Source organism: Musca autumnalis, unplaced genomic scaffold (genome assembly GCF_047663935.1).
Source record: "Musca autumnalis isolate F117 unplaced genomic scaffold, ASM4766393v1 scaffold_2, whole genome shotgun sequence".
Taxonomy (NCBI): domain Eukaryota; kingdom Metazoa; phylum Arthropoda; class Insecta; order Diptera; family Muscidae; genus Musca; species Musca autumnalis.
The window spans coordinates 264,393,106-264,412,759 of record NW_027411755.1 but is presented as its reverse complement, the minus strand read 5'-3'; the positions used below and the strand labels follow the sequence as shown (position 1 = coordinate 264,412,759).

Below are 19,654 nucleotides of genomic sequence, written 5' to 3'. Positions count from 1 at the left end.
TCCAAAATTTGGCCTTCGTCATATTTTGTTCAAACTTGGTTTCAGTTCGAAGATGGGCAATACCGGTCCACATATTCCGGTGCTTCCCCCCAATATTTAAAAAAAAAATTTCACTAAAATGGTATGCACGATATCTCTTCAACGGGGCAACCAATTTGGTCCAAGCTTTGGATCCCCCAATATTTTGTCAAAGTTAATTTAACTTCTAAAATTGCCCATATCGGTCATCTCCTTAGGGTACTCCTTCCCCCCACAAAAGTGGGGTTTATTGTCTGTTCGAAGATCCTTTGTCCAATTCCACAATGGCCCAATTTCGTCCATTCCGTTAAGTACCAGAAACATTTTTACTTGTTTTTGTTTAAATCGAAGTTTTGACTTTGACAGTTCACCATTTTTTAGATGGATATTTTGTAATTCCGTTTCGATTAAGAACAATATTATTAGGTTCTTAATGATCCCACAAAAGTATATGCTGATCAGTGTTTCGTAGGCAGGCATTTGTCAGAAAACTATACACTTCAAAATAAAAAACCGAAAGTAGCTCAAGTAGCGATGAAAACAATTTTCTAAAAAAGTTTGGTAGATTTCTTGTAAAGAATTGTTTCGTTGGTGTTCAATAAGTGGCTACAGCCCCTAAGATATTAGTGTTATTGTGCGTGTTCTCAAGTAGCCCTCCATATTCCAAACCAAATTAAATGAAAAGTCCTTCCATTGCATCCAACATAACAAAAGAAAACATGATTTAATACCTATTTATTTGGCAAACGCTACTAGATTTCCGCTCGGGTCCTATAGTTCATAGCATAAAATTCCCCCGCAGTTAATGTACTTCAGTTAAATATTCCTTCATGCTACCCGCCATAACCACCTTAATTTAACCGAAAAACAAAAAGAATAAATAAATAACAAACAATTTATTTCTAATTTGAAAATTATTCTCATATTTTATTGGTTGTTGTAATATATTTATTGATTTATTTAAATTTTGTTTATTAATAATATCAGTAGTTTTTGTTGTGGTTTTTTCTGCTATTGTTGTATGTAATAATTACAATAAATGTTTTGTTTTATTTTTCGATTGTTATACTTAAAATGATATAGTTTTTGTTTTAAATGTACAGATACAAAAGTAACGAATTTATTTATACAAATAAAATATACAAAAAAGTAATAATAATGGGAGTTCTATAAAATATTGCTTTTAATTTTTTTTAATGTCTGTTTGGGATACTTAAATGCAAATTGTACATTTATTATGAGAGTAGACAAAAAATATGTAACAATATTCTCTAAAGTTATAAAAAAGAACTTAATTTAATTGTAATGTATACAATATTGAAAATAAAAAATATATTAAAACAAATATTATGAGATTGCTGATATCTCCTTAAAATCTAAATTTTCCATTTGTCGGTATCGTGTGACAACAAAAAAATAATGAACTTTGGGTGGGATATTAGGGATCTAAAAAAATATTCCTAGCACTTATATGTTAACTAAATTACAGTGGGATGTTTTGTAATGAAAAAGGTGGAAAATGAAATGCAATTTGTGTGAAATTTCTAACAATAACATTAATATAATGGCAATGATGAACAAATATAATTTAGTTTTTGCATATGAAATAATGTATGTGCTTGATTGCAATTTGAAATTATAACTGTAGGCTATAATTTAATAATTTTCCATAAAATTAAATTGAATTGTGTTTGGTGTGTGTGTATTTGGTGGCTGCTATATTTTGTCCACATGATGCTGTTATTTTAAAAATTAATAAAAACATAAAATAAATGAATATCTACAGAGATAGTGTTTGTGCAGCCAATTGTTTTGATATTGTTTAATTATTAAATAAATTTTAAAATAATATTCTGCAAAATTATATTGCAAAGAAGGGATGGAGATATAGATTTTTATACTGTCAAATAATTTATAATTTAAGTTGTTTGCGATTTATTTTTCTCCATATTACAGTTAATTGTTTCTGCTTTCTATGCAGTTAGCTTTGAAGAGGGTGGTATGTCAAAGGTTGGGTTAAATAATGAATAACATTTTTATCAAATTCCACCGATAAGTGTCTTACGGCAAAAACCTCATTCTCAGTTTGGCAATTATCCAGGGAAAATTAATTTAAAAAATATTACAAAATTTAATTTGATTTAAAGGGTGCTCATGAACCAAATTTAAATGGAAAGTGCTTGCAGCTAGGAAGTTTTTTTGGATTCTGAAACTACAATGTTCATAGATGAGAAAAATCAAAAAACAAAAAAATCGGCGGAGCGCTTTTTAAATAAATCGCGATTCAAATTGTCATTTTAAGGGTTGTTAGGTTTTCATGATTTTGCTTGGAAACCAGTCCTATCGAAATGGGACTAAAGAAAAAGTTGTAGCTATGAAAATTCTCTACAAGATTGTCTTTTATGATATCTTCCTAGCTGTTACCGTTATTGAGATATAGAAGTTCAAATTAGGAGTATGGATTGATTGTATCGCCTCCTTATATTATATATTTTGTTTTTTTGATCTCTCTCATCTATGAACATTGTATTTTCAGAATCCGCAAAAACTTCCCAGGTGTAAGCACCTTTTTTTGATTCAAGAGCACCGTGTTTACGTTCAGAAAAAAAACTAATTAAGACATCCATCTAAGGACAGATCGAATAGCAGCTACACAACCGAAATCCTTTTCCCCAAAAATGATGTTTTTAGGAAATTTTCAGCATTTTGTAGCATTTTTTATAGACAAGTATGAACATTAGGACTATGACTTTTTACAACCTCATATCAGTGTATCATAGCGTGATGAGTTTCTACATAAGATTACATAAAATCTTAATTATAAAATAAGCATATATAATTGAAAATAAACGTTAGAGCAACATGAGATAAGCAAACTGACATAATTATACCCTCAGCCTTTAGGCTAAAGAGGGTATATACACTTTGATACGATGAAAATGTGCCTCATCGAAATAATGGTTTTAGACCCCAAGTATGTTTGGACCAAATGTGTTTCAGACAACTTGGAGTCGATCTAGCCATGTCCGTCCGTCTGTCTGTCCTGCTGGTCGGAGCGCACGATAGCTCGTGAAGGGAGTAAACGATTTGGTCCATACTTTGTATATCGTAAATTTTCTAACAGGGTTAGACAAGGTTCCAATATGGACTCGATTGGTCCACTCCTTCGGGTACCTCCCACACAAAATTTCGGAAAAGTTCGGTTTAGTGCCTGATCTAGAATCGCTTTGATTATTGTTGTAGCAACTTGTATTCACCGCCCCCTATACGACGGTGCAAGTTTCATCTGGAGGAAGTCCATACTTCCTGAGAAAATCGCCTGAAACCCCGCGACAAACCCCTATGACACCGTATGTAATAGTTTGAGCGCAAATAACTATCGAACGGATATGCCGATTCTGTCCAAAATTGGCTTTCGTAATATTTTGTCCTAACATAGTTTACGTTCGAAGATAATCCAAATCGGTCCATTCCTTCAGGTACCTCCCCCATAAAAGTTCAAAAATATTCGGAAAAATTGTGCGTACGATAACTCTTGAAGGGAGTAACCGATTCAGTCCATATTTTACACATCCTAACATATCTACCAGATACAGATCAGGTTTGAATATGGACTATATCTGTCCACTCCTTCGGGTACCTATCACACAAAATGTCGGGTAAGTTCACTTTAAGACCTGCTCTCAAATGATTTAGATTTTTGTTGAAGCAACTTGCTTCGCAACTTTTACGACGGTAAAAGTTTTTTCAGGGCCAAGTTCATACTTCTTGAGAAAACAGACCGAAAGGTGTAAAAAAACCGATATGGCACCATATGTAGTCGCTTGAGGGCACGATAACCCTGGAACTGATCAACCGAGTTGGTCCAAAATTTGTCCAAATTTAGTTTCAGTTCGAAGATGGGCAATACATGTCAACAACTTCCGGTACTTCCCCCCAATATTTAAAAATTGTCACTAAAATGGTATTGACGACATCTCTTGAGCGGGGCAACCAATTTGGTCCAAACTTTGGATCTCCTAATATTTTATCCAAATTTATTTTAACTTCTAAAATGACCATATCGGTCATCTCTGTTCGAAGATCCTTTGGAAATGTATACCTATTCTGTGCGTTGTGGTTCTATTTACACCGATATTATGTTTTCCGTGGACAAGTCCATACTTCGTGGCATACTGGTCCAGAAGGTATACGATGATACACAGAAATGACTAATAGGCGCGATATCTATCGAAAAATATGACTCCCAAAATAAGATCTACTTCCATAATGGCAACACTTTTGAACTTTAATCCTAATTCAGGCCACAAAATACATTCGATCTGTCCTTAAATGAAAGCTGAGGGTATATCTCTGTCGGCAAACCCGACTGATACAGTTTTCCTTGTTTTCTTTAATTTTGATGATCATAAAAAATTTCCAAAATGGTTTATGCATGACGTTTTTTCAATATTAGAATGGATAAATGTTATTTTAGTTATTAATAGGTAAAAGCTCATTAATCCACGCTACAGGAAATCATTTTTGAGAAAAAATTACATTATTATAATAAGGACCGCGAGGACAAACTTATGCAAAAATTTGAAAATGATCCGAAACATGTGTTTAATCTGAACCTAGGCGAAGATTTTTGAAAATTTGGGTGGGAGGTATCCAAAGGAGTGGACCAATATTTTCTAACCTGATCAATGTCTGAGAGAAATTACTAAAAAATCTACTTCATATATTTTATTTTTAAAATTTAATGAACTTAATATTTCAATGTAATCCCTAAAAATTTCGGTCGTATATTACATAAACGAAGCCCTGTATTTTAGTGTGGGCCTTTCATGAGCAGTATGTATTTTTAATTTCCGTTTTGGATTTGGTATTCCCTGCAGCTTTCCACAATCTCATACCACCCTAATCATTTTGTATAGCATATCCATTTTATTAAAGTAATTAAAACAATATAAAAGTCATATAAACATATTTACGGGATTAAGGGCAGACAATGGTTGTTGTATTTTTTCATAACTAAAAATTGCGACTAGATTTGTAAATTATTTAAACTAAATTAAAACTAGAGGACATTTTAAAAACTAATTTACAAAAGAATACAAAAAAAAATTATAACTAAAAATAAAATAATAATGTACAAAAAAAACAAAACCTAATGCAAAATACAAGTCTTCACATGCAGAAAAAATCATGGCATCATGGACGATAGGCAAAACAAACAAAAAACGATAAAGTGGTTCACTCATTGGTAATAAAAATGTTTCTGACCGAAAGTTGTCGTTAAGTAGCCAAATGACAAATTCAATTTCATGGGAGAGAAATTGAAATGTGCTTTTAAATTGGTAATAAATCACTTGCAGCTCAAAAGCACACAGCAACTGTTGGAAAAGCGAGCCCCCCCTGCTGGGTGGCGTTACATGTTTGCCTTTGATGGAGGGTTTACACGTTTGAGGAAGGAAAACTAGTATTCGATATCAATTTCACAATAACAAATGTTGTTTCTATTTTGCCTTCAAGACTCGTCGACTCCTTGTGGAAAATAAGTAAACCACTTTAAAGGTGTTAGAGTGTTTTTTTTTTGTTTTAATTTTTTGTTGTTGCTCACATTTTGCATGTTTTTCCATAAATTTACATGATGTAGTTTGGCGTATTTAAAATTAAAACCAGTCGAGATAATTAGTACACAAATTTACAATGTTTGGAACCGAAATTTGTTCTTTTGTCAATTACAGCCTTTAATTGTAAACAGATTAACAGTTGTTTAAAGTAACTGGCCTTTAACGCCTGATGGAAAGTAGTTGTATAAAATTTGGGAAAAGAACACACTGCGAAAAACAAGCTACTTTATTTATTTCATTGATCCTTTAACAGGAATATATTTTGTCTTTTTTTGTAAATTGACAACTAGGCTTCAATTAGCACTTCAGTTCCAAACTTGTGAAAACTAGTGTTAATTGGAATATGTCGTTTTAAACAAATATACATTCGTACATACACCCAAAAGGTATATTTATGTATGTTTGTGTGTATTTTAATATATAGTACATATATTAAATCAAAAAAATTTACATGATAAACTTATAATTAAAAGTGATGTTGTTATACAAAATAAAACGTAATCTGTATGTGTCACATAAATACAACAAGTCAGTTATATGATCTGTCAATGAATTAATGTCCATCAGTTTTAATAGAGAATATACAACTAATAAGTAATCCAACTAATGCTACAGTGGTAAATATTTCCAATTAATTTGTTAACAATTTTAACTATCGACTCGATGAAAATTGAATGTGATTTACGTTAAGACCTTTACAACAAGAACAACAACTACTTGTTAAGTGATTGAACGTTGTCCGAAACCTGTACTGAAACAATAACAACTTCTTTATTAATTTGTTGCAATCAAATGGCGCCATGTATCACCACCCGGCAAGTAATAGCCATTAAATTATTGTTAATTAATACCATAAACTGACCGGCACTAGATCAGTTCAATAGCTTTTGAGTGAAATACTAGATGCATATCTAAGATATCTCTTTTTGTGTTTTTGCAAAATGCCACTTGACACACACTGAAAGAGTATCGTTGCTGCTGTGTTCATATAATTGCAAGTGCGATTTGTGATGAATTCTTGAATCGTGAACAATTTTAATTGTTGACAATTAACTTTAACAACACTAAGCAACAAATAGTCAACCTATGTTTTTTTCATTTAAACTTAAACACACCAACACTTGTTGTATAGTGTAATTAAATTAGTGGTTACTGACTTTTATCTGTCACAATAATTAATGTCTGCCGGACTACAAAACAATTTGAAAATATTCTATAATCGAGTAAAGCTTAGCATTTGATTATAATAATTATGACATATAAAAAAGATTAATGACCAATTATGGCCTTTAAAACTTTAAAATAATTAACATTCTGTCACAATATTAGTTAATCATTTCCACGGGCGCTAATGGAAAATTAATGAATGTTTTTTGTCAAGGCACTACAAAAAACAAAGTCATTTGAAATGAATTAGTTCTTCCGAAATGAATCGAACATTATTACTAAGCAAATAGCCTACAAAAAAACCGAGTTTGATGAATGTCTCTAAAAGTAAATATATTTGGACACAAGGGAATTGTGTCAAAATCGAATCAAACTGTGACCTATTTATTGTATGCAAAAAATGTACGAAATCTTATTATTAGATGTGGGTCGTTTGTTAGAAGGGACAAATGTGCAAATAGGACGAGGAAATTGATAATGATTGTCTTCTCAAAATTGAGACGAATTTAACTAAATATTTGTTATGTAGTTAGTATTCCCAGCGATGCTAGGTGCATACAAGTTTTCCAATGAGAGACCAGGATGAAGCCGCACTATTTTGAGACCGTGAGAAAACTTCTATCAGACTAGTGTTATAATACCAATAACAAAACAAGCCTATATGAATTGGAACTTTACTCTGTGGACAGACTGAATACCGACTACAAAATGAAATCCTGTTCCCCAAAAATTATGTATGTTTTCAGAATTTTGTGGCCTTCTTGGACTCAGTTCTTCAGAATTAATGCTGATGTTTTGCCAATAAATTTTAGTTGGGTTGAACTTTTACGGAGGGGATACCTGTAGAAATGGTCAGACATAGTCTATTTTTAAGTGGATCTTGTCTTGGGTATCATTCCTTTCGATAGTTCTATTGCCAACCAACCATTTTAGTGGGACCCCGTTAGATTCTTCAGAGCTCGTGGATCATTACACCAATAATCAAATGGTTGTAATCAGTATCATAGGGACCAACTTCGAAGAAAAAATCGAACAGCTCTTAAACTGCACTTGTGTAAAAATTGTCAATTTTTCTGAGGGAGGCAACGGAAGGAGTTGTCCAATATAATATATCGTAACGTATGTAACTGATATGTTTAATCTAAATTAGATGAATTTCCGTTTATTTAAACATTTGAATTGTAACGTATATTTTTATTAAGCAGCAACTGTATTTGAGTTTGGTTTAAAACAATAGCTACTGTATAGAATTGCATACAGTCATGAAATTATCGCATAGCCTCAATTGTTTATTTTTTTACAATTGTTTTTCGTGTAATCTCTCTTTTATTTGTTTTGATAATTCATTGACGTCATTGTTGCCCTTTCAATTCTCTCGTATTTGTAATCCTTCCGCTTATATGTATGTGCTATTGTTTGCTCAATGCGAGCTGTGTGTTTGTAGCGCTGATGAATTGTTGGTATTGGAAATGTTGCTAAATCTTCTAGACACATCAGTAACGAGAAAAGATTGGGTATAAATACGGGAGAATTAGGCCGCGAACTACAATCGTCAGATAGAGAAGAAATAAAGGAAAGCTGTGTGCTTATTACAGTTAAGCTGTGGGCTTAGTAAAGTAATGTCGGTTCCGAATAGCTAAAGTCAACTTCGTAACAATATCTTCGAACTTCATTTAAGTTTGAGGGAAATATTACGATGGGCAAAGGTTAGACAAAATTCAGTCACTCGTTATCGCGGCCACAAGACACTTTGGTTAATCACCGTAGGAACACTTTTGAACCACTATGTCAGGAAACATGGACATGCACACGAAAACAATTGGGTACAAATTTCAAAAACATTTCCAATCAGCCGTTAAACTGCACATTACTTTTGTGAGGGAGATATCCGAATGTGTTTTCCTATCGACAAAGATTGGATATTGAGCGCAGACAGGGTCTTTAAATGCTTTCGTTCCATTATTTCATTAAATAAATATAGCGATTCCATTACAAAGATAGTGCACAGCATGTCGCAAAAACATCAAAATAGTCGGAAACTGGCTTTTTTAAAAAAGTTTGAAATTGTTTGTGGGAGGTACCCGAAGGAGTGGACCCATATTTTCTATATGTATACGAACCTGATCCTAGAACAAATCTTATGATGTGCAAAGTTTCGACCAAATTGGTTATTATCTTCGAGAGTTATAGTGTGCACCATTTTAACCAATAAATTTTAAGTTTTTGTATGGGAGGTGCACGAAGTAACGACCGCTCAGACTCATGTTCGAATTTGAACTAAGTTTGGAGGGAATATTACGAGATTCAAATATCAGTGGGATATTATGCGCTTCAGACTGACAGAGATCCAAATTGTTTGAAACGGATTTTTGGTCGTATCAAAGTCGTTTGCATATAGTTGCAGGCGAGTAAAAGTAAAAATCTACCGTGTGAACCCTAAATATCCAGATGAAAGTGCCTTGTAGGGTGAATAGAAAAAAACTCTCCTAATACTGGACAAGTTGAATAGAAAGAACATTGAGAGCGGTAAATCCCACTTGCACAAATTTTCTCAACATTTGTGGATCTATCCTTAAAAAATACTCCACAACATGGTGCAATACATAAGATAGAATTGTAAGGCCAACTTACAATTTTCAGGTGGACAACGATTTCAACTAACTCTGTCGCTCTCATTTTCGACAATGTCATAGAATGAGTCCAACCATTGGTACAAGTGATCCGGAATGACATTATTTAGGCGAATCAACAATTCTTCTTGCTCTAGCATGACACACACTTTGAAATGGCATTTTCACCAATTCCGTGGAGTCTCAGTTCCACTACTTCTTTGGAATAACATTTCCATGAGTTAATTGGGACTCATTCCAAAGAATGCGCTAAGGTACCACTTATTGCGGTAACTCGACGCGCACCTTCACCAATTCTATGGGATAATATTTTCACCAACTGTTTGGAATGACATTTTCACCTATACATCGGAATGTCTATTTCAAGAGTTCATTTGAAGTCATCCAATGAATGAGTGAAAACTTTCAACGACTTTCGTTTGGTTTTCATTAAGGGTTTAACATTAAAACTACTCTCACCAGTCTTCTCAAGGCAATGCTACTATACTTGCTGTTGCATAAATTTGTGAAAGCAGATTAGGTAATATTTCATACGTTTAAGACAAAAGATTTTCGGAGGATCCATAGTCTAACCTGCGTTGACTGCGTATATTGGCATTGTATGCATCACGAGTTGTGTCGTTCAAAGAATTCCGTGAAAAGACCGAACGGAACCACATCCAACTGATTTCTTTATAAGGTTCATTTAGATTATCTCGTTCATTTAGTTTCTATCGTTCATATAGCTCTTCTACATTATTAGGTTGAAAGAGTCAATTAACTTAAGTCTTAGCTCTATTCCCTCTCTTACATTAAGAAATGAGAGAAATCATAGTGCAGAAATTTGAACGATGAAACATTTCGTAAATTGTTTTTGTTAAAATCATTCAGTTGGTGAATTCAAAAATAACATATATCTTGTTGGTGGATCGGAGTGTCTCTTTTAATTTATATCAAATTAATCGAATATATTATTTCTAAATAAAAATATTTTGTTTTATAATGATTTGAAAGTGAATATACGAAACATTAATTTTCTTTAAGACTGATATAATGACTATTGATGGTAAGAAAATTAAGCATGAACGATATTCACAATAAACTGAAAGACTGAAATTAAATTGAATTGAATGAAAATGAGCTAAAAAACGAATTTAAGGACCTGGTTCCATTTAGTGAACGGATTGAAAAAGATTAATCCGCCCAATGAACGAGATTTCCCAACACTACGAACTACACGAGCTAAAATAGTTGTACACATCGATCATATCAATCGATATTTGTTATAAAAATTTAAAGTATTTTTTGTTGAATGCATATTTAAACAAGTACTGATATTTGTAGTTAAATCTTTATCACAACGGATCGTATTCGTTTTTGTTTCAAATCAAACTTAACTGGAAATATTGCCACTGTAGCTAAGATTGAAGAAAATAATATTTAAGGTTTTTTATTTTGGATTTACCTCTAAACTGAGATGTCTTAGATTGTGTTGAGTTTCAGAAATTGTAAATGCAGTTCCGTAGACAAAATGAAAAGACTTACTAAATTGTAAATGGGGGAATAACCGTAAATACAATACCATACTAATTTTAAGAATATTACAAATACATTTTTAATATATATAAAGTTTAATAGGAGGGAATTCAAAAGATATGCTGTTACTTTTTATTGGTAGAACACTGATTTGCTGCTATTTTTGTCTTGATTTTGTTTTATATCTTTTTTCTGTTTTTGTCAATGTATATCTTTCAGTATATAATTGATTATTTTTATATATGTGTAGGTATAATAAATTGTTTCGCATAGATATTGTTTAAGAACATTGCACCAATATTGGCTAAATTGTTTGTGTATTTTGTTTAATCAACATTAATTTCAGTTTTTTGTTTTTTAGTTAATAATATTTTCTTTTTTGTATTTTTGAATCAAAAATGTTTGTTTTTAACATTACTTAATTTCGAAAAAATCTAAATTTATAAATAATATAATTTTATTTTAATAATTATTTTTTTATCTTGGATGATGTGTTTTCATTTCTCACATATAATACTTTATGTTTATGTTTTTTGTTTTGTTTTTGTTAAAATTAATAACATTAGTTGGGCATTGAAATCCTAACGCCTTCTATAAAGTCCAACTACAATATTTGTATATCCATAAATATCCGACAGCTCTTATTGTTGCATACTTTTTTATTATGTGCGGAATTTTGTTGGCGTTTCGTTTCTCTTCTCTTTTCGTTTGTTGTTGTGTGAACGCTCATTAATAGCTAAAGGTTCGAGCTTTTGCTATTAAAATTTAACATTAATCTGAGGCTCACCAATCAACTGTGTCCATGGAGATTTGTCGTTCTTCACGTCGCGGACAGCGGCCCATCTTTTTCAAATATGAACCATATTCACAGGTGGGCAGCTTGCAACGGCCTTCTAGTATGCATCTGCAAGAATAAGAGACACACAGTTTAGTTATTGAATTTGGATTTATTTAACAAAAAATTATTTATTGTAATTTTAATATCTTTGCTCTACTTACTTCCTATCATTCATAGAGAAATGTTCCATGCCGCGTTTGAGCCAATCACATCCCATATTACCGGACGAACAGTCACATCGACAAAAACCATCCTCTTGCAGGATTTTCTCAAACAAATTGGGACAATTGCAATTGAGTATGGTGGCTCTTCGCAGATAGGGTATGTGATTTGAGGCAATCTCAGATGATGGTTCATCGGTTTCATACAAAGCCGAACGCTGTTTCGCCTTGTCCACACAGTGACATTCTGTGTGATTAACAAATGTCAGCTTTTCTATTGAGCCTTGAGTTTCATTAAGGGTTATGACCTGAAAAGGAGGGAAAAGAAAACATTTATGTTGAATGACAATTTATAAAATTCGAATAGATAAATAAAGTCATGAGAACCCAAGGCAGATTACACTGTGCAACAAAATGGAGGTGAAAGTGTGGGGCACGGAAAATTCCTCTTGGTGAAGAAAGGCCTTGGTGAGTATATTAAGAACCCCGAAGGACAGATCCGCCGTGAGTCGAACTTCCGCGTTATTGCGTGATGAAGGTTTTGCTAAAGACCCTGTAAGCCATCAGGAATTGATGGCTGACATGTCTTCTGTCAAATCTAATGAGGATTATTTTCGTAGAGCACTTCGACCTTCTATCTCGCTTCCTTCAATTTCCTTATCGTCCTTTATTTTAACAACCGCTATAAAAGTGCCACAAGATGACGTTTTCAGCTTCGAATTGTTCTGCAAAAATGTCGCAAAATTTTCGGTACGGCTCTCATTGACAACTAGTCGATTTTGTGATTAAAAATATTGATTTACGATGGATTCGGGTCCAATTAACAAAATAATTTAAATACTTTCCACATTTTCGTGACAATTAAGTATGTTATCAATAAAATGTGATATTGATTTTAGTAAGAAAAATTAATTAAACAGTTTTATTGATTTTCGTAAAATTACAATTAATGATAACACTGTGCAACATTGTTAAGGTGATCTTGTGCAAACAATTCGAACTGAGGATTTTTTGAAAGTGCAGACCCAAACGACAAGAAACCCTAGATGGGTTTTGTTGTGTCAGATCCAGCTCGGATTTTATGGCCCCATTTAAACATGGTTAAATATTGAGTTTTTAAAGAAATTCGGGGCTATATCTCTGAAACCAATGCGAATCTTCTTCTGACCTCTGAAGCAAATTTGTAGATAAGGACAAGAATAAAATATTTGGAAAAATAATGAACTCAAAAAACTACATTTATTGCCTCAATCCCCAAATATATGAAAAAATTACACAATTTTTATACATTTCGCACCGTATCTCGAAAACCGTTAATTTTCCAGAATATTTTCTTTTGGAAAAATATTCCCCCGAATGTAATAAACAGCTCTTCAGAATATGTCATTGTTGTAAAATGCCTTTATGCCGTTGTTTTCAGTACATTTTTCAACGACGATTTAATAAAAATGTGAATAATGTGGTGAAATCCGAAATGCGAGAATAAACTGTTGGTGTGAACTGTGTTTGAAATACGTGTTGTAAAAGATATGATGCAAAATACCGCTGAAACAACATGAAATAAGCATTTTAGAGTTTCAGAATGTTCTAAAGAATTGTTGAGAACTTTATTTGGAAGATTTTTGCAAAAGGTTACTAGGTTCAACTCCCAATAGTTTAGCCGATACTGACCAGAATTTCAGCAATTATGTAAAATTGTATATATTTTATAGATTTTGATGCCCTAGATGGAGTTTTTCTTATGTGGTTTTTTCAAAAGATAAGTTCTACCAGTTTAGGGCTACAATATTGCTAAAGACAGCAAGACCAAATACCTATTCGTTCCTGAGATAAAGGCCTGGTAAAGGCAAAAAGTGTAGATTTAGCCCGGTTTAGATGATGCCATAAAATCCGAACTGTATCTGGCAGGACAAAACCCTACTAGGGTTTTTGTAGTCTAAATATGTACTTTCAAAAAATCCATACAAGAAGTTGTTTGCATTTTCAGTGTTGCATAGTGTAATGGAATGAAACTTCTTCATGCACTTAAACATTTCCATTAATGTAATGAAATACTGAAACAGTTTCATAGTATTAATGTAACCGTTTCATAGCAATTTTGAAACAGTTAGATTGCATTGAAATAGTGAGGAATTTTCATAGCATTAATAAGGATGTGTCATTGCATTTAATAATTTTCTATTAAATTCAATGAAGCTTTGTACATTGAAGTCCTAAATTAGTTTAAAATCAATGACAATGTTTATTGGAATATAGTAAGATATGTATGTGATTTTTCTTTCAGTGTAAGATGAAAATTTCATCCACCTGGTCTTTTGATTATGTACCAGATTATGTCATACGTCAGTAAGAGCCACAGAATAAGCTCAGAAATAATAGTCAACACTTGTGAAGGGAAAGAGATATCAAAAACTGAATGTTGACAAGCCTGATGTAGTCTCCTATTTCTTAGTTAGGGGGCTAAGAAAGCTTAGTATCAATAATTGGTTAATATCCTAGACAGACGGCAGCGTTAATTTGCATTAAATGCCTTAATTCAAATTAATTCGTGCATTATCCAGATTCTTAATCCACAAAATCAAACTGAATTTAAAGGGCATTTAGATATTTCAATATGGTAATACCGTAGAAGAGAGCCCATATTCACATGAGGGAGAGAGCATACTCATGCTCAGAGACACAAGGAAAACAAAAAATACGGTGCAAATAACAACAAAGCAGCAATCAGCTGTTTCGTAAATGCAGAAACTGCCGTCTGTCTAGGGTATAAGTTATATTCTAACCAACAAATTCATGCACTTTGTGAGAGTTGCTTTCTGCCTTTAACAGTTTGGCTTTTGCTGCCCTTTAAACCAACAACGATTCTCGTATCTAACTTAAAATTCAAATCATTGAGTGTCACACAAAAATAACATGAAACTAACAACAATTCCAATATAATTTTTTGTTTATCAATTAGTTCTAATAAATTCTAAAAGCCTCTGACAGATGAATTTGTAAACTAAACAAATTTCACTGGAAGATTGAGTAATAGTAGAGAGATAATGTCAACGTTTTGTCAGTTTTTCTAATTAAAATTAATTCAAATTCCATTCAAATAACCAGAAAGAATATTAATGCCAATTCTCAGAATTTTACAACTTCAATTTGAGTTCTATGAATTCTCATGCATTTGTCAAGCGAAACAAAAATAAACTTTAGCTTTTGTACTGGCGCTCTGTGGTAATGCAACAACAATGGGCTCATAAAAGCGTCACCAGTAGCATCAGCAGAGCAAACAAAGCAATTAATTTGCATACGAATTAATGCGTTTTGATCTTTCAACCGAAAGAATGAAATGAATGACAGACAGGCAGGACAGGCGGCCGGCCGGTTGGTTGGTCTACCGAACAACCATCATTCAATAGTAACACTACGAAAAAAACCACAATAAATAAACAATGGACACGAGGAGCCCCAACCATCTCAACCAGCACTCGTAAATGAATCTCAAAATTGTAACAGAAAAAAAACAACAAGGCGACCATAAAAAATTGTATCTGTTTTTCATTTTGATGGAGTGGCTGGCTGGATGACTGTTTGGTTGCATGTCCAACATGTGAGCTTTATAAACATTTAATGAATTAATTATGATGAGTGTGCCATATAAACAAAAATTGGACAAAAACAAAACGAAACAAGAGCACCACTCACAAAAGCTGTCAAAAACAGACACAAAGTCGTAACATTCGAATATTGAAAATCATAAAACTGTAAAACCATGCAATTTAAATGACAAAAACAACAATGTTTAACAGAAAATTGGAAAGCCATAGGCCCCCTCATCCCAAATCTTCACCAGTAGAACAAGCGGTTTTTCGTACAAAGTTTGACCTAAAAATTGTGTTTTTCAGATAAAAAAATAAATAAACAAACGGATATTTTACATTGAAATTAAATCAAATGATGATGATGGCGATGACAATATCTTTGCATGCTCAACTATCATTTCCCCCGTTTTTCTTATGGACGACATATCCCCTACAATTTCTCTTGGTATTTCAACTAAAATTCATTAAATGCCATCATCATCATCGCCGTCGTGGTCTTGATATTCTCCAAAAAATAGTTATCAGATGGCTATTAATGGTCTCGATGATAGGAGATGCGTGTAAAGTTATTTTCTGTTATCATTTGCATGTTTAAGTGTGGAAAAGTATTTCAAAGTAGACAGACGGACAGACATCTCATTGACACTCAGACACTCAATCAACTGCTTCTGTTGTATGTAGATGCAAAAAAAAAAAAATTAAAATGAAACATTTGCTGCTAATGATGCTGTTAATTTGCATTTGCATTAAATTACCAACTAAGACATATGGGTCTGGGCACAGGAGTTTAGCAGAAATTATTTTGGCCTAAATTAAAGGCCCTCACCAAACTCAAATCAAATAATTCCTCTGTTCCACAACCTGCAAAAATTTACTATTTTTGAAATGTTGAACATTTTATTAGGAGGGTTGGCGTTTTTTATTTTGGATGACGATTTTGCTTTTCAAAAGCAAGCGAACCTTTTATTTCCTATAAAATTGTCACAAAAAAAAAACAGTTAAAAATGGTAAAGGTAGGGTCAACCTTTTTACACTCCACCATGAAATACTCTGAGCTAATATGGAATTATTAGTTTTGTTTCTATTGCGAAATTAGCTATGCCTACAATTTTAGCTGAAGAAGTTACTTGACCACTTGAAACCCTAAATGCCAAATTATAGCTAATTCGGCCAGAAAATTTAGCTTAAACCGTCAAACGTCGAAATATCTGAAATCAGGCGGTATCGTTTTATGGGGGCTATACCAAAACGTGGTCAGATGAAGCCAATCTTCGAACTTGATCCAAGTTCAGACCAAAAACAAATGTGCACAAAATTTCAGCATTGTATCTCGACGCATTCGGAAGATAGCGTGATTACAACAGATGGACGGACATGGTTAAATCGACTTAGAATTTTACGCTGATTAAAAAATATGCACATTGTAGGGTTGCATATGATTATTTCGTTGAGTTACAAACGTAATGACAAACTTAATATTCCCTCCATATTATGGTAACACTGACAAGACGAGTAGATGCCGTCTTACATTAGCATCTCCAATAACCCACGTAACGTCTGTTCTCCATCTTAGGAGCGGTTACGAGCGAACGTCGGTCTTGAAGCAAGCGGTCCGCTATATAAATGTGATTGATAAGGTGAGACTGGACGCCTGAAGATTACGAAATCACCAGTACGTATCCCACTGACGTAAATGGGGTTGCTCAGGGTTGGTAGCCCGGTCGTAAAACCAACTTACCCAAGAAACGGAAACAAGAATAACAAACCAACGGAATACAACGATGACGACTTTTAGCTTTCGAAAAAGGAATATGATTGGAACATGGAACGTTCGTTCACTTTCGGATGCATCGAGACTTGAACAAGTTTGCAAAGAAATGGACAGGTACAAAATTGATATTCTAGGACTCTCAGAAACACGGTGGCTTAGAACAGGAGACATGTGGACGCATTCTGGATACTACTTCATATAACAGTGGCACCCAAGACACCAGACGGAACGGAGTAGGATTTCTTATATCTCGTAGTGCAAAGAATGCACTCTTAGGTTACAACCCGATCTCAAATCGCATTATCACCTCAAGATTTAAAACCAAGTTTAGAAATTTCACCATTATGCAGTGCTACGCCCCAACGGAGCCAGATGACGAAGAAATAAAAGACGACTTTTATCGAGAACTTGAAGGTGCAATTGCAAACACTCCCAAAGGTGATATACTAATGATTTTAGGTGACTTCAATGCCAAAGTCGGAAATGATAACACAAACCTACAGCATATTATGGGAAAACACGCGCTACCTTCAGATAGAAACGATAACGGTAAGCGACTGGTTGAACTATGCGGCAACAATGACCTCTTCATAGGCGGTACAAGGTTTCCGCACCAAAGAATACATAAGTACACGTGGGAATCACCAAATGGCAGTACAAGAAACCAAATTGACCATATACTAATCAGTAGAAGGTACCATAATTCACTCTTGGATGTGAGAACACGCAGAGGTGCCGACATCTTCAGTGACCACAACTTATTAGTAGCACAAATACGATTACGACCATCTGCTATGGAATCCCAGAGGAAACGTAACACTAAACTAAATATAGAGGGTCTGGAAAATGGCGAGATGCGCCATAATTATGTTTCATGTCTAAACAATGAACTTTTAAAACACAACCACCCCCATACGTTAGAAGATGTCACCCACGCCTGTAGGATAGCAGCAGAGAAAACGATTGGACTAAAGAATAGGGAAAAAAAGCCATGGATTAGCCCTAGAACATGGGAAGTCATCGAACGAAGGAGAGCACTTAAAAAGGATCTAATAAACACAAAAAATGCTGCAGAAAAACTTACCAAAAAGCAACAATATACGGAAGCTGAAAAACAAGTCAAGCAATTTGCAAAGGAAGACAAAAATAATTTCATAAACGGAGTGGCAGCAGATGCTGAAATCTTTGCTCGACGTAACAATCTGAGAGGAGTTTATACTGCAATAAAACAAATCACAAACAAAAGGCCAAATATACCGCCGCTTAAAGACAAGAACGGACTCCCTCTTACATCAATTGAGCATCAACTTACACGTTGGACCGAATTTTATAAAGACGCCGATGATAACAGTACTGTCGAATACCAGCCAACGGAACAATCCCGAAACAGCTCGCCGCACAACATAAATGTAGCACCACCAACGAATGAGGAAATATCCAGCGCAATTTCAAAACTCAAAAGTCATAAAGCCGCAGGACCTGATAATCTACCCCCGGAACTTTTCAAATACGCCGCAGATGTCTTAACCCCCATATTACAACCCATCGTTAGCGAAGCATGGAGTACTAACAATATACCATCGAAATGGAAAGAAGGTGTCATTATCACAATTCCAAAAAAAGGAGATCTAAGCTCATGCGGAAACTGGAGGGGAATCACTCTCCTAAACACCATCCAAAAGGTTCTAGCCTTTATAATACTTGACCGAATCACACCAGTATTAAACCCACAATTGAGGCGCGAACAAAACGGTTTCCGACCACAGAGATCATGCACTGACCATATAAACACACTCCGAATCGTTGTGGAACAGTCCGTAGAATTCAGGTCACCTTTATATCTACTATTTGTGGACTTTGAACGGGCATTCGATAATCTCAATAGAGACGCAATATGGGATACCCTAACTGAATATGGGCTCCCTAATAAAATCATTGATATTATCCGCGAGCTCTACACAAATGCAGAATGTAGCGTGCGATTTAAACAAAAAACTAGCCCAAACTTTACCATTCGCAACGGCGTCCGCCAGGGATGCGTCTTATCCCCACTTCTATTTATACTTGTGCTTGATAATGTCCTGCGCAAAACAAATTCAGAAATCGAAGATGGCATACAATGGCGTCCACATGAAAAGCTAAGCGACCTTGATTATGCTGATGACATTTGTTTCATGAGTCATTCCATCGCAGGAACCAGAGCTAAATTGGAACAGCTATTACAAAATGCAAAAACGATAGGTCTCAAAATTAACATGAAAAAGACCAAACTCATGCGCCTAGAAACTCAAAACACTTCCCCTTTGATTGTAATGGTGGACAGCACAGCCACTGTCGTGGATGACG

General features: G+C 34.0%; 1 protein-coding gene across 1 annotated transcript in view; it reads right to left on the bottom strand.

Annotated features, from left to right (window-relative positions):
• Window positions 1-913: 913 nt before the first annotated feature.
• Window positions 914-19,654, bottom strand: part of LOC141391992 (uncharacterized) — a 302,001-nt gene continuing 283,260 nt past the window's right edge. Inside the window, exons 4-5 of the mRNA XM_073964822.1 lie at window positions 11,948-12,255; window positions 914-11,852 (exon numbers count right to left, since the gene is read on the bottom strand). Of these exons, the coding sequence (XP_073820923.1) occupies window positions 11,732-11,852; window positions 11,948-12,255 (429 nt within the window). The 3' untranslated portion in view covers window positions 914-11,731. The remainder of the gene's footprint in view (window positions 11,853-11,947; window positions 12,256-19,654) is intronic.